Below are 24,892 nucleotides of genomic sequence, written 5' to 3' on the forward strand. Positions count from 1 at the left end.
GTATAAAATCCCTTGTACTTTTTTAAGTGTACCTACACTAAAGTACTTTGAACCCACGAATACTTGTTAAAATTGTCTTCCTTTAATATTTCGTGTGAATTTTATCAGATAGCACTTGATAACAGTGAAAAATAGGTTCAGGTGCGGCTCTATCACTGATAGATATTGGCCCTGTTAGATATCTTGACCTGTCGTTCCTGAACAACACGTATTTTGAAATACATTTTTAATATCTATAAGTTAGTGACATGATTCATGATTCATCTATATTACAAGTGAGTTATTGGACGTGCTTGAAAAAGCAAAATTTGGATACTAATATTATAAATGCGAAAGTAACTCTGTCTGTCTGTCTGTTACTCAATCACGCCTAAACTACTGAACCAATTTGCATGAAATTTGGTATGGAGATATTTTGATACCCGGGAAAGGACATAGGCTACCTTTTATTGCGAAATGTGTACCACGGGCGAAGCCGGGGCGGACCACTCGTTCCCAATAAAAAAGCTCTATAATCCCATACTAATTAATAATATGAAAGTCTGGCTGAATATTACGCTTTTACGCCAAACCAGAGTATCGATTTAGATAAAATTAAAAAAAAAGAAAATATTAGTAGAAACAAGGTGACACACAGGATTTTTTTTCAGAAATCAAACATCAACCCCTGCCTAACCCAAAGATGAGGTAGGTATATGAGCATAAGTACTCTACCTCGTCTGCCTCTTTAAATCTACGTTTCTAAATGTACATTTACAAATCTAAATTTTCGTAAACCAACATATCATTTACTAGCTGTGCCGCGTGGTTTTACCCGCGTGGCTTTGCTCCTGTTGGTCTTAGAGCGATAATATATATAACCTATATTTCTCGTGGATAATGCACCTTTCGAATGGTGAAAGAATTTTTAAAATCGGTCGAGTAGTTTATGAGCCTATTCATTACAATCAAACAAACAAACAAACAAAGTTTTCCTCTTTATAATATTAGTGTACAAAACATGTAGAGTAGAGAAAATTACCATACCAATGATTCTATTCATGGATGTATTGCAGCGAGGTATGGGGGCGTTGTGACATCGGTACAGTGCGGTCTAGAAATAGTTATTTACACTTTATATATGATTTCGAATTACGTTGACGTCCGTACACAACATGTATTTTTGTCCTATTAGGTACCTGTTTGTTTGAAGTTTGACTATTGTACTTTTATTCGTTTGAATTTTTAACTTAAGAGTCTTCACCGTTAGGTTATATTTTGATTATTAATACCCAAACATATAATACAGAATCATCTGCCAGGGCACAGGCTGATTGCTACTCTAATGAAATAAATAGAGCTATTATTCAGCGATTCCATGATTTAAGAGGAAATAACAGACATTTCGTCATAATATGAATAAATTTATAATCATCATGCAGTCAGTTACGATCCTTAAAAATAACGTGAATAATCAAACTGCATCAAAAAACATGAATAGCTAATGTTTGTAAGATAAAAACGTAACACGTACATCTGTAAGTAGGTATACTCAATACCGACGCATGAATTAAGAGCAGTCCATAGTATCCGCCGTCTATAAAATTGTAAATATGACCCCAATATATCCAAGTTCAGTCAAACGCGAGACCAACACATGACCGAAGTGAAGAACCTTGAAACATTTGATAAACATAAGATGAAAATCGATACGGGAAACTTGCGAGTCAACTTTGTAATTCAGTGAAACGGCACACACGGCTCTGAACTCCAGCTTAACTTTAACCCACATAACAAAGTTCAATGTAAACACAATACGGCAGAAGTTTTCAAAGTCCCAGTTCACGGCCGCGAGGCGACGGGCCGCGCCTCCCGTGGCTCCCTCCCACCCTCCGAAGTTATTGTCGCAACCCCTCCAGATATTGGCAATCCTCGCGATGCCTTTCATGGTATTCCAACATATAGACGGATTTTTGACAGCCATTGTTATTGATCACAGTTTTGCTTTCTATCTTGTATTTAGAATATTTTTTTTTACATTAGCTTGAAAAATTTTGTCTTAATAACTGCCGTGTTTAATTTTGTATTCTTTCGCTTCAACTGGAAATCTTTCATATTTAAAAGATTTAAGAATTGTTGCAATTACATTAATATACGAAAATTATTAAACAAACCTAAAGGTACAAAAATCCACGGTAGATTGATGGTAGAGCTGAACTCTATCTTTTTGTATCAGATGATAGAATTAAATTTCTTCGAAAAAAAAAACAGATTTTAGGATACGTGCGATTCTATTACTGCTACCAAAACCTTCCATAAAAAGTCAGTAACCTCCATAAATTAGTAGATACCTATTATTTTCCTAAAAGTAGTACATATTTAAATGATTCGAGTACGTATTTGATGTGATTATTAATATACACCTGTCTATAAGTGTTCCAGAAAGCACACCTCAGGCCTTATCAAATGACACCATTTGATATGCGCCTTTTGCCACCTTATCTGTCATGTCGAAATTCTTCCACGTACTATCACATGCCTATTCTTGTAAACTGTTTTATACATAGATCCTTTTGACGTAGAATTGCTGTGTAATAATATGAGTATAAGTACGCAAGTACGCAACTTTATTTTACTGGGAAAAGGTATAGATGCTTATCATTGTTTTTATACTTCTGAAATATTTTGATGTCCTATAGGAGTCCTGATTAATACCATTTACCTCGTAAATTAGGTCCTCATACTTAAAATTGAACATGTTTAATATTCAATTATAGTTATATTAAATAATGTGTCTGTATGATGGTTAAATCGAAGAATGAATACATTTTAAGTGGTACACTAGCGTTTGCGTTAGACAAATACTCTCATTTAAACCCTATAATATCACACTCAATTGTTTGTAGCAGACAAGAAAATGTAATTATCTATTGCCAACGAGATATAACGTAATAAACGTGTATCTTCATTGTAAACAACTAGTCATAGTGATGAAGTTGTAAGCAGATAGCGGGCTGAAGGCATCGGCCCCGGACGGTTGCGAAGCCCGAGGCTTTGGAGTCCTGTATTTCGAAGCACCGTCGCAGCCAGCTTATCATAGTGGCACCCATTGGCCGGTTAAAGTGTTTGCATTCCCGATACTAACAGCGGGGACCAATCGATTCTTCGGGCCGTCGAATCTTATCACAATCATGGTGGACATTTGTACCTCGTGGCAATTCCCTGATATCATATCTGAAGATATGATCGAGTGTATAAATATGGAACCATCGATCGATCGTCTCTCTATCGAAGTTTGCGCAGTGATTGATATTGACCGTTGGTAGTTAGTGTCCTGTTTGGAATACCTGGCCTGGGCTAGTTAAGGTTTCTTCCCAGTTTGTGTGTAACGTTATAAGTTGTTACTCTTACGTGGTAATTGTCAAACTGTGTAAAATTTTTCTATAATTTCATTTTATCTATGTCACGCGTTGTAAGTAGGTACCTAGTTTAGTGTCACACCTATTTGATTACGTAATAATCAATCAGGAACATTAATACGTGGAATATTTAAGAAACAATTTATTTGCGATCACGAATAATGTTGTTGTAATTGATAATTTCATGGGGAATATTTGAGGTATTTAGAATAGTCAACGTGACGGGGAAAAGCAGTGCTCTTATCAGAGTACGTTAGCCGCACCTTTTCAAGCGGTGATAGCGCACCGCGCGGCTTCATAACGAGCGCGTGCACTACGATTATCACACGGAATTAATATACTGGCGTCATACAAATTTATTATTTTTGTTACAGAATGGAGTACGGCTACGATGGAGACTGAAAAAGGCTACTCGTCTGAGTTGGACAGGGGATCTTGACAGTTTGCTATTATGCTGCCAGATCTATCTTTCCAGCTCACACGTGAAGTCATCTTCCTCGCACACATCATCACCTCCCTGCGTGATAGTATATGAGTCGAGCGTCATCAAAAGCATTCGCGTGAAGGATTAAGTGGAGGTGTGATCTCTTCACTTTTTATGTTTAAAGTGAGATTCAACTCCTCCAACTTAACCCTGAATCGCATATTCAACTGGCAGACATCTGATTTTGTAAATAAATGTATTTTTATTTGTTTCATTTGTGTCTTTATTTAAGTTATTTTAATTGTTATGTTAAATAATTTGATCTGCATTGTAAAATTAATTTTGTGAGTAAAATATAAGTATAAAACAACGTTTGTTTTATTTATTTACCGAAATTAACGATATAATATGGTACTGTACTATAATGTAGAGTATTAATTCAATCTCTACAAACACAATTCGATATATTATATTATTTACTTGAAATTACCGCCACGCTCTACGAGGGCGCCACTGTACGCGCATGCGAGCTTTGTGGAGGACCGAATCTGTTCAGACTAGTATGAAGTGCATCGCAAATCACAAAAAAAAATCACAACAGCCATACAAAAAATAGGCAAAAAAATGTTGGTAACACCGGTGCGCTAAAAAAGCTTGCAAACTTCACGCACGTAACCTGCGCTGGACATCGACTCGTTCGTAGCTCACTCAGGGAAAATGTATATTGATTTTTCAAAGAAAACTCAACCGATGTAACAAAACACCGTTCGCGGAGTGTTTATACGCGTATTAAAACGTCGCGGTCGATGTGTTGTATCGCCGAGATGGTGCGACGGTGTATCTCGGCGTGTTTTAAGTGAGATCATAGTGTGTTGCGTCGCTCGGCCGTCGGCCCGGAGCCTGGCTGCGGCCAGGGCCTGGGCGCGCCATGGACGCCGCTGACCCGCTACGAACGGCTAGGCCGTGAGTATCACGCGCTCCGGAAATCCTTGAGCCGTCACCCAAACGCCCGCGTCGTTACGCGGTGGATTATTTTGGTCTCCTCGAGCTAAAATCCATCTGAAGTTGCGAAACGTCCCTTACATTCGTTCGCTCTATCGCAAAGTCGCCATTCTCTCGGTCGTGCGGCGTCACGGCCTCCGCATCGTTGCGCCATTTCGGAACGGTCGGATCGTCCGCGAGCGCTAGGCGAGGCGAGGACACGGCTATGTCGCGGTCGCAGGGCGGCAGGGCGCCGCCGTCGATAGTAATCTCACAGCGCGGCGGCCGAGCGTGACTGCTCCGCCTCCGCCTCGCACCGCCGTGCCCGTCTAGTCCTCGCTGTGACCGTGTTCAGTGCATGAATGGCAAATGGACATTGTCATAAATCGTCAGTCGTGTTTACAGTTTTTGTGAATATAGCTAGTTTCGCGCCGCCCTTTGTCCAACGGGGGCGGTGGTAGAACGCGGTTCTCATGCGGTCAGGCTCGCCTGGCGCTCACGAAACGACCGAGTGAATTATGGCTATGTGCATATACGTCGTGCAGTACACATACCTAACGTACGCGCCTACCTATCTATACTACAGTGCAGCGATGAGCGAAGGCTGTAACTACGTACCTACTCAAACAAAGCATTTTGCTCGCAAATCTATACTGCTGGCATGAACGGCTAGTTTTCGTGTTCTTTGTAAAATTTCACGTAGTATCGTTATCGTGTTTTTGTCGGGGTCATAATTTATGAGTTTCAAAACATCTGTGCTTGTCAATTGTCTAAATTAGTGTGAATTTTGAGGTTAGGCCGTGATTTGTGCTAAATTCGCAATTTGCGAAGAGAGTGGTTTCCGTAGTGATTATAAAAGTGTTTTAGGATGTTATTTTAAGACTTTTGTGTTCATAGTGTGGAAAAAAATGTGTTTGCTAGGCCAAGACTGTGTCAATAAGGACAGCACATAATCATTGTGTTTTGAATCGGCTATTAAATGCAGCAATTCCACATAAATTGGTAATTAGATGCTTTTAATTAGTTTTGCAAGGATTTTAAATGAGTATGAGTGGGAATGTGTGAGAACAGCGTGTATACTTTACAAAAAAAATAAACCTCTGTGCCCAGGTGATGGCTAAATCTCTTGTTGACACTATTACATGGTAATTCTTTCATATCACAATTCACAAATAGTAAAAGAAATACTTGTTATATCTGTCATAATATTTCTTTACTCATTAACCAATCTATTTAGTATTTATATTCTTTCAAATTAATAACCTTAAATTACCCGTGAAATTGAAACCTTAATATGAAATACCTTGCCGTAAATAAGGAATCATTTAAAGTTGAAGTTACAAAACTTCAATTTGGTTATACATTTCATAATCTTTTGCTCAGCTAAAATGGAAGAATTATAATGTTACACTTATAGATTTCAGAATAGTAAAAATTTTTTATTAACAAGAATAATTGGTTTATTGAAATCCAAATTAAATTTAAATCAATAATTTAGATACATTTCTCATGTATGAATAAAGCAGGTCCATAGTTTCTTATTAAACTGTTCCTAAAGCCACACTCATTTTAAAATAGCAATAATACAATTTTTATTTATAAAAATAAGAGAATTAATTACCACCATGCATCATTAACTGTTTATCCTAAGCACTGAATTTTTTATGTATCTTAAGTGTTTTTATGTGAATTTTTATAATTCAAGAAACTTCATATTATTTTTAATAAACTTAGGTATTTTATGAAAGAGTCATTCTTATAAAGTACCAAAATTTTTTCTTAAATAACGCAATAGAAAAATACAATCAATAATCTAACATTTAATGCCTCTTCATTTGGTTGGTTAATATTAGTTGAAAATTGGAAGGGTTCTATATCTACCAATTCAATTATTAATTTGCATAACCTGTAACTGTATACATACAAGTAATTATCACTACATAGTAGTATAAAACAAAGTCACTTTCTCTGTCCCTATGTCCCTTTGTATGCTTAAATCTGTAAAACTACGCAACGGATTTTGATACGTTTTTTTTAATAGATAGAGTGATTCAAGAGGTAGGTTTTAGTAAATAATTTATTAGGTTTGAGACAAAGCGGGCGAAGCCGCGGGCGGAAAGCTAGTATCATATTAAATATGAAAAGATTCTATTCTCATTCTAACTTATTATCTTATGATGGTAAAATATCCTACAAGCAACTCTGCTAACATGAAATGTGAATATTTGTGCTTCGATTTAAACCTCAATTCAAAAATGCAGCAAGTAGGTACCTATCAAGTAAATTTGTGTAAAAGTTTTACAAACTGTAATAAATTATTTATTTCACATTAGACCCTGAATATTGATACTTATAACCAAAATATTAAGTCAATATACTCAAGTATATCTAACCTCCATTTTATCATATAAATAGGTATTTTTGTGTGATTCCTTATGGCATTGAACTACTATATTATCACATTTATAGACATTACACATATGAAATTTACACAATCATACTAACTCTTTAAAACCACATTAAACATTGACCTCTGCCATTTGGCATTCGCTGATATCAACTTCTTGTGTCTGCGTACCTATTTGTTGATGATTTTTGCTAGCACAGTACATATTGTATGTAAAACTCAGAAATTTAACAATGACAACCAAAAACGCATGAATTATAAGTGTGAAGAAACAAGTAGGCACACTTTAAATAATTCTAAGATAACTGACAGTCAGAATATTTACAATATTTATGACGTCCTTTTTTTTTTCCATACTCTAAGATTACCAAGTTTACTGTAAAATAGCACTTTGTGTTACTCATTAAATGTAAAGCATTACAGATGCTACTAAAGACAGAAGCACAATAACTCTTTAAGTACCTAGGTGGTCAATACATTTTTACCTCAGCCTCCACCCTCAGTTTTAGTTGTCAAACATTTATTTTAATTATACCTTCCTTATTGTGAGTTCTAGTATTAACCAACCACATTTCTCTATACTGCTTTGTAAACTCTAATATGTAATTAAAAAGCATTTATTTGTTAGTTAAATTAACTCACATCTATCCAAATTTGCCATTAACTTGCAGTATCACTATCATTTAAACTTGTGGTAACTGAAAATGACGTAAGAGCAAGTTATCAGCTAACCACACACAGTAAGGATAGTCATACAATAGTGATATGTCTATGGGCTTTAGATGACCAACCATACATGCTCTTTCTTGTTTTTTAACATTTTATGACATTTTCTAGAGGTTTTGGGTTCGATTCCCACCCGGGTCAAATATTTTGTGTGATGAACATAGATGTTTGCTCTGTGTCTGGGTGTTAATTATATATATATAAGTATTTATTTAAAATTATATATGTATGTTTATCAGCCATCTGGTTTGCATAACACAAGCGAAAGCTTAGTATGGGATCAGATCGTGCCGTGTGTGAAAATTGTCCCGAAATATTTATTTTATTTATTTATTAATTTTAGAAGACCATAAATCAAACTTAATAGACAAAAGAGATAAGTTGGTTGGTACACTCAATAAAAATGTTATGATAATTTGTACAAAAACATCACTCAATAAACTATTTTATGAGCCTCAATTAGTGAATATTTATCAGCTAATAAAAGTAAAATGATATAATTCAATTATGTTTTAGTGGTTATGAAATAACTATTAAAAACACTTAAAATGAGGTAGTTATTTTTAAAGCATCAGTTGTTTACATTTTTAGTTCAAAACAGGGAATAGTTTGTAATAATTTTGACATGAAAATATCAAATAATGTGATAGATATTTTATTTTAATTGTGTTTTAGATTACAGTAATTGATTACAATACAGATTTTTTTGTATGGGCACAATCTTGTCATCCAATTGTGTTGTTTCAAGTTTTGTAGAGAATTTGTTTAATTTCTTTGTTGATGTACTTAATGCTTTCATTTTGTTTTACAAAGGACTGATTTAGTAAGTCGATAAGTAGTAATTTAAAAATGTATCACTATAAATGTTTAGTAGTGATACTGATATAGTAAGTTTTTTCCAGAAACAAACACTTCAAATAATCAAATCAATTATTTTTTGTTGGAAATATATAATTTATGAAATAGCACAATAATAAAAGATCATAAGAAGTTCTAGTTACAATTTGTGTCTCTGAAAATAGTTACTATACTTTAGTGGAATTAATAACAAGTGTGTTAGTCAGACTTAATTATTGCAGTAATTACTCCATGATCATGATTAGGTGAATTATTTCAATTGTATCGTTAATTTTATCACTGACATTGAAGGGTGATGGTTCAATGTCTTCTTTAACATTGAATGTTGTTTGACGGTATGTGTGTAACTTATGTTAGTTAAAGTGGAGAGGGTTTTGATTGAAGATGTGGGATTTTTTCAGTTTTTTTAACATTATTAAGGATAGTTATTGATGTTTCTTTATTAAAGAGTTTAGTATTACAATTGAAGATAATTTTTATTGAAAAAATTTTTGCACATAAGAAATTTTAACATAATATTTTTGTATGGACAAATAAACTAACACCTTTTTATTAATAAAATATGAATGTAAATATTTATTGAATTATTGAAATTAGCAAAATGCTATAGTGTATATTAGTATAATTCTAGGCCTAGCCAAAACAAAACTTTCTAGTGTATCTCAAAACATAAACAACAAATATTTTCTTTTGTCTAATTAATAACTAGCTATATTCTCTACTAGCTGTGCCTCGCGGTTACACCCGCATTGCTCCGTTCCTGTTGGTCTTAGCGTGATGCTATATAGCCTATAGCCTTCCTCGATAAATGGGCTATCTAAAACCGAAAGAATTTTTCAAATCGGACCAGTAGTTCCTGAGATTAGCGCGTTCAAACAAACAAACAAACTTTTCATCTCTGAAATATTAGTATACATTAGAAATTTCTGTATTTTGTAATTGTTTAACTTGTTACTGCTGGCCTTAAACATCCTTTTTGCTCATGTGATATTAGTAATTTTCCTTGTTACAATTAATTTAATGTGATAGTAAAATTTTCCTCTCCCTTTTAGGATGACTTTGTGCACTAGTAATTATTTTAAAATAATAATAATACATCAAACAAAATGTTTAAATCAAAATATCAAATAACTTCAGAGTTTTACAATAAAATTGCTACTTCTACTTTTGGAGGTTCTAAATCAGTCATAACTCATAACTCATAATACTATCAATCGATGACCTAATTCGTATGAAAAGATGAAGGTTAGGACTAAAGTTTAAATATGTACTAAGTAAAGGCAGGCTTTTCCGACGAATTGCGTCGAATTCGTTGATTACGACTTGGTGACATGATAAAAATGAGGTCCACGTTTTTGAAGCTAATCAATCGAAAAAACCTTGGGAAAAAAAAAACGAAAAAAAAGATATAAAAACGTCTGAAATACCTACATATCCTTTTTGTAACTAGGTTTTCAGTCATTGCCGTAAAATACGATAGTCTTCTATTTCATAACCAAATATGATATTGCTCATACTGAGCATTCGTTCATTTGTCCTTCCTTTACGTTTTTGCTAAGTAACCGCATTTTGAGTCTTATAAAAATATTGCGTAGCTATCGTTATATAAGATGCTTTTTTTAATACCATGCGAGTATAAATAAATGTTCCCGTCACAAAAATCCCCTATTCCCATTGAAATTTAACGAAATATTCACCACCGTGTGCAACGAGTAGTCGCCTAGAGACAAGGTTTCATATTCCCACTGTACGTGCTGAAGTTATGCTGCGAGTCGCTTAGAATATCAGCCGGGCAATATCTACGTTATCTCGCTAGAAGTAGGTCGTTGTACTTGATCTCGTCGTGGCAATACAGCATATAGAACGTACCTATGTTGTGTGTAATATATTATTATATAGGTATTAAGTAAAATGCGTTTACATGTCACTTTTAATTAGCATATGGTTCGTGTGCAGCGGATTTTTTATACTTATAGGAATTACTTTTTTAACGTAGGTAGGTACTAGGTAGGTATATGTCGAGCTAAACGAGCTGGCGCTCATAATCGTTATATATTTATTGCGTGGCCCACATGCTCCTCTACTTGCTCTGCCATAATCAAACTGTTTGCCAGGTTTAAAAGAATGGAAATAGAGTGCTGGGAATATATATAGTTCTGGATTTACCAGCAAGGTATAAATTTACCTATTTATATTATTTTTTGGAGAAAACTAGGTTCTAACATAACATTCTAATATGTATATTATAGAAATTCGAGTATAATTCTTCGAATTATCGAATTCACAAAAGATGAGGATTTTGTTGTGTTGTTAGAAGAGGTTTTATTTTTAAAATAAAATTGAAAAAGTAATCATTATAGTTTTTTATTAGAGAAAGATTAAATATTTTGCCGCTCATATTGAGCGACTGGCCATTTTATCCTTGTCGCACAAAAATGGCGCCGTTCCTCGTAGCATCCGCCATATTGAACGTGTGTCGTCATATGGTCTACGTCCCATTGAGCTGCAGTAAAGGCACGTTGATAGATAAACGTAACCCGTCCCTGTAAGCTTTAGTGTTGATGTATGTATGACTATGGCATATATACATTTTCAGAGGAATTTGTATTATGATGTTTGACGATGTTATTAGAGACAGTTTCTTACTGGTCTTCGAAAATGGTATATAGTCGATATTAACAGGCTAGCTTCTATAATGTTCTATTGTTGCGGAGTACTAACTGCTATTAATCCTATTTGATTAACACAAAATATGTCTGTGCAAATGAATCTTCATAATTATAAAATAACACCTTTGTGTACCACTTAAAGGATCACTCCGCTGTCAGTCCGTCTATGTCAAGGTTCTGTTTCTCAGAAATGAATTATATCCTCACAAAGGTATTTTCTTAACTGGTCTTACACTGATGTAAAAGTATTCTTCATCAAAGATGCCTGTAAAAACCTCCATAATATATTCCCTTTGTAACTAGCTATAGGTACATTAATTAAAATGTCAAAGAGATAGTATATTAATATTTTTCTAGGTGAATTTTTTTATGTTATGTAGTTAGGTACCTATTACTATTGATAATGTACCATAAGATTGTGACATACCTAACATATAAAAAAGAGGAAGATTATTTATTCATATGCGTAAATACCATTTCGATAGATAAATTCTAATTAGGCAGATAAATTAATCTGACGAAATTTCAAGAATACTTGCTCAGTTTTGATATTTTATTGTAGACATTCGGATCTCTTAATCTTTTTATAATTTACTATTTCTATCGCGGTAGAGGGGCTGTATCGATTGTTTGTTGTCACGCCCTATTCTTCGGCTTTTGGTCTCCCTAACAAAAATATTTATGAGTATAAAAATACTACGGTTTTCAACTAGTATTTTACAATAATGACACCTATTGTGCAATTTGTTTCATGATCAAATAGAGTAATTATATCATAGACACCGATAACCTCACATTATCCGGTTTTTGTACGTAGGTACAAAAACCGGATAATGTGAGGTTCTCGGTTTGTACGTAGTATATTATTAAAAAAAAAAAAAAAAACTCAAAAGCAACTTCTTTATAGTTAGTACCTACTAGTAGTTGGCGATAACCCGAAACTACGATGACCTTTACATTAACATCGCTCGTAACACACAGCAAGATTTTTAGGAGAAACTGCTTCAAACCGAAATTACTCTGGTCTTTATTGGCGGTCCAGAGTTCCAACCATAACTTGGAATAATAAAATTTATGGGAGTGGAATAAGCGTAAACGTAACAAACACTAACTAGTAATACTTGCATCTTGTTTGTTGATCTTTTTATCTTTGTTATGTCTCCCTAACCTGATTACAAGATGAAAACCTAGGTGCATATATAATTAATACATGTTGTATTATGAAATCTAAAGAAAGCATAACTTTCCAATTTATTTATATCTAATCGAATTCAAATTGTCTTAATAATAGTAGTAGTTCAGGATACATCGCCCATTTTTGCAAGTGACTACTATCTAGCTGATTTTTCGTTTGTAGCTTTATTTTGATGAGACACCGAATAATTTCGTGTACGAAACTCTCGATTGTGGTAGCTAACAGAGATAACAAGGATAAAAAATTTTGATTTGATGGTTCTCAAATATTTATTACGCAATTTGTAGGACAATATGTCTGTTGAATTATATAAACATTAACTAAGTGAAAACAAAAAAATCAGCTTGTTAGTAATCATTTATGATGACCTCGTTATCGATACACTTTGGAAAGGGGGACTCTTTGAACCAACCATAGATTTTGTAGGACAAATATTTTTTCGAATAATTTAGGTAATTATCTTGAGATTAAACAAAAAAAAATCAGTTAGTAATAAATATTTGAGAACCATCAAATCAAACATTTTTATCCTTGTTATCTCTGTTAGCTACCACAATCGAGACTTTCTTACACGAAATTATTGGGCGTCTCATCAAAATAAAGCTACAAACGGAAAATTAGCTTGATAGTAGTCACTTGCAAAAATGGGCGATGTATCCTGAACTATAGAGATAGTACGTGAAATATTCCTTTGTAAAAGCACAGAATACATAATAGTAGCTAACGCCAGTAAAATATAAATTTTCTTGTATTATTGTAAGAAAAATATTTCTTACCTATGTATTTCTATTTCTAAGACGTTGATCAATATTTTTCTGTGCATATCAGTCTGTGAATAAATCACTTGGATGTAAGTAAAGAATAGATTTATTTATTGAATAAAATATATTATTTTAATGATTTCTTAGAAGGCTAGCGTTTGATGAAAACAATGCATTATTATAAATAAATTTCTATAACTTATTATTAATAATTCTCAGTTAGTTTTTTAACGAAGCACGACACCGATTTATCGGATTCACTGATAAATTATTAATTTTCGCCAATTGTTGTATTGTTTTAGCGTTTCACAATCAACCAATAATTTCACACAATTGACCTTTTTTTAAGACTGTAGGCGGAGAAAACTGGGCTTTGAAAATTTCCGGTTTTTATCAGTCGGAAGCGATTCATTTTCCACGTGGAATCGATTTTGACATGAACTGATGCAAGACGATCGAGCTTGCAGAATGCTATTTTAAATAAGAAAAGTATTGAAATAAAACACACGCGGAAGGTACATTGTGCCCGTAATAAATAGGATTACTCCTATTGCAAACTTATCAATCACTAGCTGTTCCCCGCGGTTTCACCTGCGTGGCCCCGTTCCTGTTGGTCTTAGCGTAATGATAGATTATAGCTTACTTTAGCCTTCCTCGATAAATGGGCTATCTAACACCGAAAGAATTTTTCAAATCGGACCAGTAGTTCCTGAGATTAGCGCGTTCAAACAAACGAACTCTTCAGCTCTATAATAATAGTATAGATAGATTCGCGACTTAATTTTGAAGACAATTCTAGATTCGATGCTCTTTTGTGGAATACATACCATGATAAATGTAATATCAGATTAATCGATCTTGGGGCTAAAACTGATCTGGCTCTGGGGTGGCTCAAGTCGAGGATGATTTTTTTACGCCCCAAGCAAACTATGGGGTGTTATTATTTTTACTTGTGTATCTGTTTCTTGTAGCTTTTTTTATTCGAAAGTTTTATCTATCGAGATTCGTCGCAATATTTCGGCAGATTTTACTTCAGTTCTACTTCTAATTGGACTTTCCGTCAGGATCTAAACTAATATTAATCTATACATCCATACTAATATTATAAATGCGAAAGTAACTCTGTCTGTCTGTCTGTCTGTTACTCAATCACGCCTTAACTACAGAACCAATTTGCATGAAATTTGATATAGAGATATTTTGATACCCGAGAAAGGACATAGGCTACTTTTTATAGGATAGGTTTTATCCCGGAACTCCCACAGGAACGGGAACTATGCGGGTTTTTTTTTACTGCAGCGTGGGCGAAGCCGCGGGTGGAAAGCTAGTATATATAATAAATCTGTAGAAGGGTCAATTCTGTACATTGAAAATATTGAAAAAATAAATAGCAGAGGGTGTTACTGGATCGATACCTAACCCAAATATGTGATTTAAAAAATTTTTGTCTGTCTGTCTGTCTGTCTTTCTGTCTGTCTGTCTGTCTGTCTGTCTGTCTGTCTGTCTGTATGTGAAGGCATCACGTAAAAAGTAACGGTTCGATTTCGATGAAACTTGGTATAATTATACCTACCTTATTATCCTGGGCATAAAATAGAATACTTTTTATCCCGGAAAAATACGTAGAAGAAAAATAAATCTTAATTTTTCTTAATATTTCCGCGCGGACGGAGTCGCGGGCGGAAGCTAGTGAATAATATGTTTAGTTCCGGTAGCAATTTCTGTACCACTTTTGTGCTGTATCAGTATATTTTATAGCAAAATATTGCTTGTACAATACTTTCAAGGCTCGATATAATGATCCTGAAAGAAGAGTATTTATTATCAGTTAGCTCTGTATCGAGAGCTTCAAACGGAATACATTAACTTGTATTAAAATATACGCTTGTTGATGTTACGTCCACTGTTTAAATATCGCGATGTAAATAATGTGTACTCAAGTCGTAAATAACGTATCCATTGATGCACGTCCGTACCAAAAAATCAACCTACGAAACAGTGGTGAAAATTTTACGAAATGTACGAATCGAAATTAAACATTTTTATCAGGAAGCTGTGGGTATCTGTTTTTATTTTGCTCAAGGATTCTTTCGTTTTCGTTCAAATTGGTTGGTTTTTGCTCTAGTTTCTAGATGAATATAAAATTAACAAAAGTGAATTTTTAATTATCATGAGCTTTCGCTTCGATTATTTTCGACTAGCTTCCGCCCGCGACTCCGTCCGCGCGGATGTCGGTCTTTGCGTGGATGGTTTATTTCTCCATTTTGAGTAACTCGGACAATGACATCTTATAAATATCTATTGGACCCAAATACGGCTAGGTCTATAATAATACACAACGTGTGTTCGCGGTACCTACTACAGAACAACGTCTATGGATAACTGAAAAATTGAGATTAATTTTTTTTCTACGTATTTTTCTAGGATAAAAAGTATCCTATTTTACGCCCAGGATAATAAGGTATAATTATACCAAGTTTCATCGAAATCGAACCGGTAGTTTTCACGTGATGTCTTCACATACAGACAGACAGACAGACAAAAATTTTTTTAATCACATATTTGGGTTTGGTATCGATCCAGTAACACCCCCTGCTAGTTATTTTTTCAATATTTTCAATGTACAGAATTGACCCTTCTACAGATTTATTATATGTATAGATAGAAATAACAAGTCATTAGATAAAATCAGCCAAATGAGACCTCTCAATGTACAACTGTTACTTCAAGTCCTCCCATCTAAAGATATACCTATTTTGTAGGATTGCAGGCAGATTGTATGATTTGGCCGTTTACAAACGGCGTTGTCAGTTAGCAAACGCTCGCAGTTTTGTTATGAGTTTCCCCAAAATAAGTAATGGGCAATCGGAGGACTACAATTACCGAAATAACTATAATAAATGGGAATATGTGTTAATTTTCCGCAACCTTAAAGTTGCCGAATAACCGTTCTGTGCAAAGTGCATGAAATATTATTAATTTAATTATTTAAATTAGCCAACGGTTAGCCACTTTAATGTACTTTTTATATGTATATAATTAATATAAATGTTCATGGTCTAGCGTCTTATAAAAGTTTTGGTGCATGCTTCGCACTTTATGCGATTGTCTGTGTTGGATACATTTTTAATTAATCTCCCAAATGAAATAAATACGAATGAAATTTCTTTAAGAAATAATAAACAGTTTTTATCTTTTTTACCATTGCCTAACTCTATCGTGATCGTCGTAGATATGAGTAGATTTTTGCTTACATTTAAAATAATAATAATTGCCTAAGTCTGAGATTACTAGACACTTATTATTATTCAAATATTCAAACAATTTTTTGCGACTATTTGGCTTCCCATTTCCTTAATATCTATGTTTTTCTCTTATCAATAAATTTAAAACCTGAGAATCAGGTTATACCATAATGTGGGCGGCCCTCCGAAAGTCGTCTTTTAACAAAGTGACAATATAATATGAGCTATAAAATATAATGAATACGTGCAAAGCGCAACTCAGCTGATGCATAACCCTAACGCTTCGCAGTGCGCGCATATTAAATACATAATTAGGTGGATAATTGCATGCTTCGTTACCGTCGTGCGCCTTTGGACGGCTGCTCATGCAAATAAATGGTAGAGAGGTACATTTGAGTTATTTCATCACTGTCCACTCGCTTGACATAAACGACTATCTGAGTGTCGCATGCGACTTCGCGATAATTTGTTTGCGCATTTCGAGTGCCACCGAGATTTATCCCCCGACCTTACCTATCGTTTCTTTTATCGTGTTTCGCAATAATCTCCGCAATTGCTAATTAGATTTTTTTGTGATGGTGTGCCATAATGATGTTCAGCGGTTTTGGTTGGATTTAATTAGGAGTAATTACCACAGCTGCAGCGTCTGTAAGGGATTGCACTCAAAAATGTTTTTCTTTTTTTGCAATTGTATCTACTTATTTTAAGTGTCATTAAAAGCTTATGTATTAATTTGATTTTACCTATAAATAATGCTGGTACTGAATTAAGGATACCTACTTTTATATTTCTATTTCATTCCAAACACTTTAAGTTCTTTGGTAGTGCAGGGATTGCGCTCAATTTAAACATAAATACCCTTATTTGCTAGTTTGATTCGTGGAATAATAGAAATATGTAGCAAAACTTGGCGAATACAGTGCAGTGCTTACACGGCTTTATGTTTTTTGATGTTCAACATATAGGTATAGTTGCCTACTTGTTATGTTCATTATGTCGCGATTGTAGATAAATTGGTATTATCAGGATATAGCTAGAGCTGATGTAATCCCGTATAATATGTGGTAGGTACATATAATATCATCATACGAGACACGACTATCTACATATGACTCATTTCCGATAGTTTTTGCGTCTGAAATCAGCTTACATTTGCGTGCGATGCGCGATTTAAAACAAGAAAAGTAAGTAAACATGTTTTTTTGCGCCTCTAAATATTTAAATTTAAATGCTCAACTCTCAATAGTGTTTATTTAGCACCCTCAAATTGCTTTAATATTCGTTTAATAATTAATGCTTACCGTTTTATTTTAATCACTGAATTGCATTACTGGTTTTAATAATATGATGAAGGAGGCACCGTAGCAATTCTTACATATTATATGTAATTATAATATATTTAAGTATAAAATATTTAACACGTCCTGACAATGAAGGCAACAGAATGTGAACCAAGAAGTTATTCAATTGATATCTGACGTAAATACTAAATAGCGCTTCATTCTCATGCGGCCGTGATGTAGACATTGAAAAAAAATAGGCTAATTAATCAGTATGCTAATTATCAAATCTTGAAGTCTCGGTTTTGGCTACACAAGCCTGTCGGTGCGGTTATGCAACAAGTTTCGCAACTCGTCGGCCAGCGTTGCCAAAAGTCGTGGCGAACGATTACTTTCGTTTCGCCCGATTTCTGTGGATCTGCAACTGGTTGGTGGTTGGATTTGTAACGGAATGATGTTAGTACATTTTTTATGCGAACAGTTTGTAGGAACTTGGCAGATCTGAGTGCTACGCTTTGGAGCAAACGGGCTATCTAGATATCTATACGTGACATGATGGAACACACCACAGTTAAGATGGGTCGATGATTAGTTTGTCGTTTATACACGTGTACCCAGATTCATATAAATAATCCAAATATGTCAGATGGACTTTGGACCGTTCTTACACTTATCACTACTGATAATATGGTATCGGAAAAAAGCCAGAGAAGCCCCTATTTCAGGGGTTTGAGTAAATACTATTGATTTTACGGCTCACTTTGTTATGGTTACATTTCTGTTGCAAGCGTGACTCATTTGCAGACAAAGCTTGCTTCTTCCAAGATTTGGTAAACCACTGAGGTGTAGTAATCTCTTGAAGATAGTGATTTGGCTACTGAACAATTACATATATCAAAGAAAAAATAGTTTAAAGACTTGCGTAAACAATATTGATGTATCGAGCGAAATTTACTTCGAGACGAGAACAGCTGGAGAGATTATCTGTCGTTTACATGATATCTTATTGAATTTTTGAATAAGAAGTAGTTAAGAACATCATACAATCTAGTTTTTATAATTATTGTATTTAATTATAACAAAACCACATCAGACATCTTTTTTCACTGGTTAATTGATCATTGAACGGAGATCAACGATTGGAAGGCATTCTGTTTTATGATTCACAACGTAGATTTTTATCGGTTTTTATAATTAACTTAGCAAACGAACAATTCCCATTGATTGCTAATACTTTAACTGATTCTATGATAGTTTATACTGCGTCTGTGCTTTGTCGTTTGCCATGAATGTAACTTCTGTGATGCCTTTCGCTTCAAGTTTTACTTGAGTTGGATTCATAATATCATAGTGTGATAGTACATAACATTTAATTATACAGGGTTACAGGTTAAGTCGACCTATTCCTGTTAAGAGCGTATAGTAGGGGTCAAAACAAACTGATTTGATCTTATAATACCATATCCAAAAGTTAGTCGTTGAAGAGTTATTGCAATTTTAATTTTTTTCTTGAAAATGCCACTTTATCTTCGCATTTAGCGTTTAATTTTTTATTTTACTTATTTGGTCTGGGTTTTTTTGAGTTTTTATGTAAAGGTTGAGTTAAACAATAATTCTCAGCAATAAAAATCCATATCGCTGCAAACAATTCAAAGAAATGGCTTTTAATCTAAAAATAATAACATTAAAGTAATTTAGTTAACTCGTTTTAAAGAAAGATATTGAAAAAAATCTCTATGAAAATGTGTCTGCAGATGTTTGTAAAAACATGTGCATGTTCTTAGCTATGTAAAAAGGTATGATAACCTCAGGTAGCATTCGTAGATTCCAAGAAATCGGGGATAAACATGGGACAGTGGTAGTAAAGTACAACATCAGAATAAATTTTGTCATAATTTATTTTTCTTAAAAACTTTACAGTTCCTGCTCAACATGACTTCCTCTATTGCGACCACATATTCTAAACCTTTTCCGCAGAGTACTCTTAGTCAAGAGCCAATTAACAACTGGGGTAGTCACCCCAGTTGTTAATTGGTTCCTCATCTTATTGGCTGCATCGATAATTTTTTGTCATAAAATATCAACAGATGGAATCGGGTTCGGCTCATTGTACACCAGACTCTGAGTTGATGTCTAACCATTCTCTAACACTTCTTCTGTAATGTGCAGGGCAGCCATCATGTTGGAACCACATGTCTCTTAACAAAGTCAAGGGTATGTCTTTAAGTAGGTCGCTTAAATGTTGGCGCAGAAAGGTCTCATAATTTTCACCGTTGATACCGTCTTGATAAAATTTGGACTCATCTGTCCATATTTTTTTTTTTGAAAAACGAGGGGTTTTTCAGATCCGCATTCAACATGAATCTAATAAAAATCTAGTCCTCTTAAAGGATCTCCTTCTTCCATCACGTGCACGGGCATGTAGTAATATGGGTAATATCCTGAAGTGTTAATTGTGAACTATACTTTCCACTGAGACAGACCAAGTTCTCGGGCAACCGTTGCCCGAGAACTTGGATCACAAACTACCATAACGCTCACTATTGGGCTCCGAAAGCACGTGGCAATCATAACAAGAAGAATCCAAAAAAATCACAAAGACGATTCAGTCTTAATGTGTGGATGGGGATAATTTCAAATAAATTAATTTGACCATACTTCCTTCCGGACAACCTAAATGGTGAAAATTATGAGACCTTTCTGCGCCAACATTTAAGCGACCTACTTGAAGACATACCCCTGACTTTGTTAAGAGACATGTGGTTCCAACATGATGGCTGCCCTGCACATTACAGAAGAAGTGTTAGAGAATGGTTAGACATCAACTATCCAAACAGATGGATCGTAAGAGGTGGGCCCATACCATGGCCGGCTAGAAGTCCAGACTTAACCCCCATGGACTTTTACGTATGGGGGCATATGAAGAGTCTGGTGTACAATGAGCCGAACCCGATTCCATCTGATGATATTTTACGACAAAAAATTATCGATGCAGCCTATAAGATGAGGAACCAATTAACAACTGGGGTGACTACCCCAGTTGTTAATTGGCTCTTGACTAAGAGTCTGCGGAAAAGGTTTCGAATATGTGTTCGCAATAGAGGAAGTCATGTTGAGCAGGAACTGTAAAGTTTTTAAGAAAAATAAATTATGACAAAATTTATTCTGATGTTGTACTTTACTACCACTGTCCCATGTTTATCCCCGATTTCTTGGAATCTACGAATGCTACCTGAGGTTATCATACCTTTTTACATAGCTAAGAACATGCACATGTTTTTACAAACATCTGCAGACACATTTTCATAGAGATTTTTTTCAATATCTTTCTTTAAAACGAGTTAACTAAATTACTTTAATGTTATTATTTTTAGATTAAAAGCCATTTCTTTGAATTGTTTGCAGCGATATGGATTTTTATTGCTGAGAATTATTGTTTAACTCAACCTTTACATAAAAACTCAAAAAAACCCAGACCAAATAAGTAAAATACAAAATTAAACGCAAAATGCGAAGATAAAGTGGCATTTTCAAGAAAAAAATTAAAATTGCAATAACTCTTCAACGACTAACTTTTGGATATGGTATTATAAGATCAAATCAGTTTGTTTTGACCCCTACTATACGCTCTTAACAGGAATAGGTCGACTTAACCTGTAACCCTGTATATGTTAAGTAGTAGTGTCGCAATTGTACATATTTATGGAATGGAGAATTCTTATGTTGAAAAATAATCGCATATTATAGGTAATGATCCTTCATGGATACTCAACGTTTTTTTTATTTAAATGTTTTTTTTTATTTCTTTCTTTCTTTCTTTCTTTCTTTCTTTCTTTCAAATCGGCTTTTAAAAACCAGTAGGTAGGTATATATGCTTCCCTTTTTTGATCTCATTACGCTATATGATAAGTAAATAATTCTTATCCTAGGTTCACGTTAATAATGAGTCTTTAAACGTGTACCTAATAGTTATAGTAAGATAATATAACCGCTCTCCACCAGTTGCCGAGAGTTCCTATTGATTTTATTGTCTTGGAAACGTGCCTGTCCTCAGGATTCGCTTCGCGTGCGAATACATTCGAAACATGATATTTAGTCCGTTCCAAGTACGACAAAGAATAGTTTAATTATCAAGAGACCTTCGTAATAATCATAAACGGTCGTTAACTTTAAACTCGTTCGCGCCAGAGTCGGTTCAAGACGACCTCTTACTGAGGATCACGGACTATCCTTGCGCACGATTGTGTCCTTTACACAGCACCTTATATCATACTATTAATGCCATTATAATATAATTATTGTTGTAGTAAATAAAATGCTGCGACGCAAACAGTTACGGAGGTTGACTATTTTTGAGATTGATATTTCAATAATCGAGACAGTTATTGAGCAATAATTGTTGTTTATGGAAACTTAATTTTTAAATTATAATAATTTAAATGGTTATTTGCATATGTATTTGAAACTTATCACAGCTTCTTGAAAATATTTTATTGCATGAATAATTGATTTATTACTTTATTGGGAGGTATTTAGTTACACGCATCATCGAAACAGATGCATTTAATTTGTCAAACATGAAATCAAATATATTTCTACCTTCTCATGTGTTGTTTGTGAATAGGTAGGTACTTGAGTCTAACAAAAGGTATTTAAATACAGAAGTCAGTACGTTAGTAACTAGTTAGTACATTCGAAATATTTTGTGTAAACTGCTGACTCTGGCTAGTGGCTTCGTTCAATAAACATACCTACACATAAACACATTTATACTTCTTCTTTAATGATTCAAAAAATTGCATGTACCTTATTAATTCATAGACTTTACAGATGCTTATTATTTGCTGAATAAACATAAAAGTATCCCAGCAAAATTGTTTTAGAGACATTTCACAGTACTAACGTAAGTAATACACTATACAAAAAGCGTAAGCATCCCTAGTATAAGCAAGATTTCGTATACTCCACGTCTTACGAAACGCATTCCATAATAATTCAACCCGTAAACAATTTTGTACTCCGTATACCTAAATATTGTATTCATCGCGTCGAGATTCAGCTGTGCGAAAAGTTTGCAAACTCCGCAATCCGCGGCCGGAATGAGTTTTGATACTCTTTCAAACAAGTTGCGCGGCAAGTTAACTTGTCCGCGTTTCCTATTACGCAACGGAGACCTTAGATCCCGGCCTGATGAGCGAACTTACGTCTGCTAGGTACTTTCACTCGCACTGCAGCCGCACAGCTCCTCCATAATGTACCTACGTAGGCACTGCAAATAGAAAATTGCCAACCGTTTGAGACGTCCCAGTTTCTAGAATGACGTGGAAAAGTTTACGGTACCGGGAGGGATAGCGCGCAACGTGGTTTTAATTGTTTTCGTGTACGGGTGCGTTTTGTATTGATTCGATTTTTATTTTATTTGTTAAAGCTTTTTCTCGCACTGTTCGCATCTAAATGTTTTGACTATATTTTGATTATAGGTTCGGTTGTACTGTTTTTGTTGAAGCTACTTTTTCTGTAATGTTTATCATAGAATATTTCTTACATCTTATGAGTAACTAGCTTCCGCCCACGACTTTGTACGTGCATCCCCGTTTTTCCCCGTTCCCGCAATAATTTCGGGCAATCCTTTCTTAGGGGACGCCTACGTTATGACATCTACCTGCATGCCAAATTTCAGCCCGATATGTCCAGTGGTTTTGGCTGTGCGTTGATAGATCACTATATCAGTCACCTTTGAGTTTTATATATATATATATATATATATATATATAGATATGTCATCACGATTAATTTATAAGTGTGAATGATATATTTTAACAAAACGATGTTTTTTTAACAAGGAAAATTATTAAGCTTACTCAGGCTAACGCAAACAAAAAAGTTAAATGAGTTATCATAGATTCACATCTGCCTATTAATTAATGTCAAGTATGGGCGTATCATGACATTAGTGACATGTAAATTTGTTAGATGAATTGAATCTGACGATGCTTAATAAACGCAATATGTTGTTTTTGTGGTATAATTCCTACTTTTTACGTCTGACCGTTTAGGTGCTATAACTGCTTGAGGTCAAACGAAATACAAAGGTCGGTTTGTACGAAAAGGAAGTTCGTATTCGACATTAGTCTTCAAGGTGCTCAGTGCTATCCTTCATATAAAAAGCTGTATATTTATTATGCAGTATAAAATCTATTTATGTATTTTTTTTAAAGATATCATTAAGTCGCATAAAAAATTACAGTACGTTACGTATCTATGGTATGGTCTGTACCTGCTTGTAAATTATGATGTTATTTTATGAAAAAAATTCCCACCATCTTGAATAGGATTTTATTTATCAGGCTTCTAGGTGCATTCTGGTCTGCTGAGCGTAGACAATTTTTTATCAGTCTATCGAAGAACCATTTTGTGATTTCTCAGTTCTAATACTCGCACTAATTGCTCGTTCTTGAGAAAAACCAGTTCGCAATGAATCTATTAAGAAAACCTACTGCTTTAGATCCGCAGTCAACCTTGTGGTTTCATCTCCTTCAGTTCCTAATATATTTCGTCGCGCGTATTTTCTCGTTTCCTCACCGCAACTAAATATACATTGCTCTTTATTCAACCGAAACATAAAGTCTAGGCAAACAAAGCGTGAATATATTAAAGTTTTGTTTATTTCGGTTACCCAATTCGTAGATAGGCTCTTGACAAAGTTAATGAATGCTGACTGGGTTGCCTACTTCAAAATGTGGGGTTGCCCGCACCGAGCGCCGTGATTGGTGATTTGCCTTTTGGCTTAACCTAATTTCTGAATATTATCTGATGGCTCAGTGGATGGCTCTATTGTGTTTTAGAGGATGGGTTCGATGGGTAATGTATTATGTATTTTAGCGACGGTTTAGCTAAACATTGTATCGATACTCGTCTAGTTTCCATAGGCTTTTGGTTAATTGTAGA

At 34.4% G+C, this 24,892-nt stretch overlaps 1 protein-coding gene across 3 annotated transcripts in view; it reads left to right on the forward strand.

Moving 5' to 3' along the window:
* The first annotated feature begins 4,350 nt into the window (after positions 1–4,350).
* LOC123703573 (trithorax group protein osa) overlaps positions 4,351–24,892 on the forward strand; it is a 75,560-nt gene continuing 55,018 nt past the window's right edge. Inside the window, exon 1 of one of the 3 annotated variants that reach the window (XM_045651645.1) lies at positions 4,351–4,785. In XM_045651645.1, coding sequence (XP_045507601.1) covers positions 4,751–4,785 — 35 coding nt within the window. In that variant the 5' untranslated portion in view covers positions 4,351–4,750. Of the gene's footprint in view, positions 4,786–4,988; positions 5,806–24,892 lie in introns of those variants that run through there. The other 2 variants (XM_045651648.1, XM_045651647.1) reach the window with 2 other exon arrangements.

Source organism: Colias croceus, chromosome 26 (assembly GCF_905220415.1).
Source record: "Colias croceus chromosome 26, ilColCroc2.1".
NCBI lineage: Eukaryota > Metazoa > Arthropoda > Insecta > Lepidoptera > Pieridae > Colias > Colias croceus.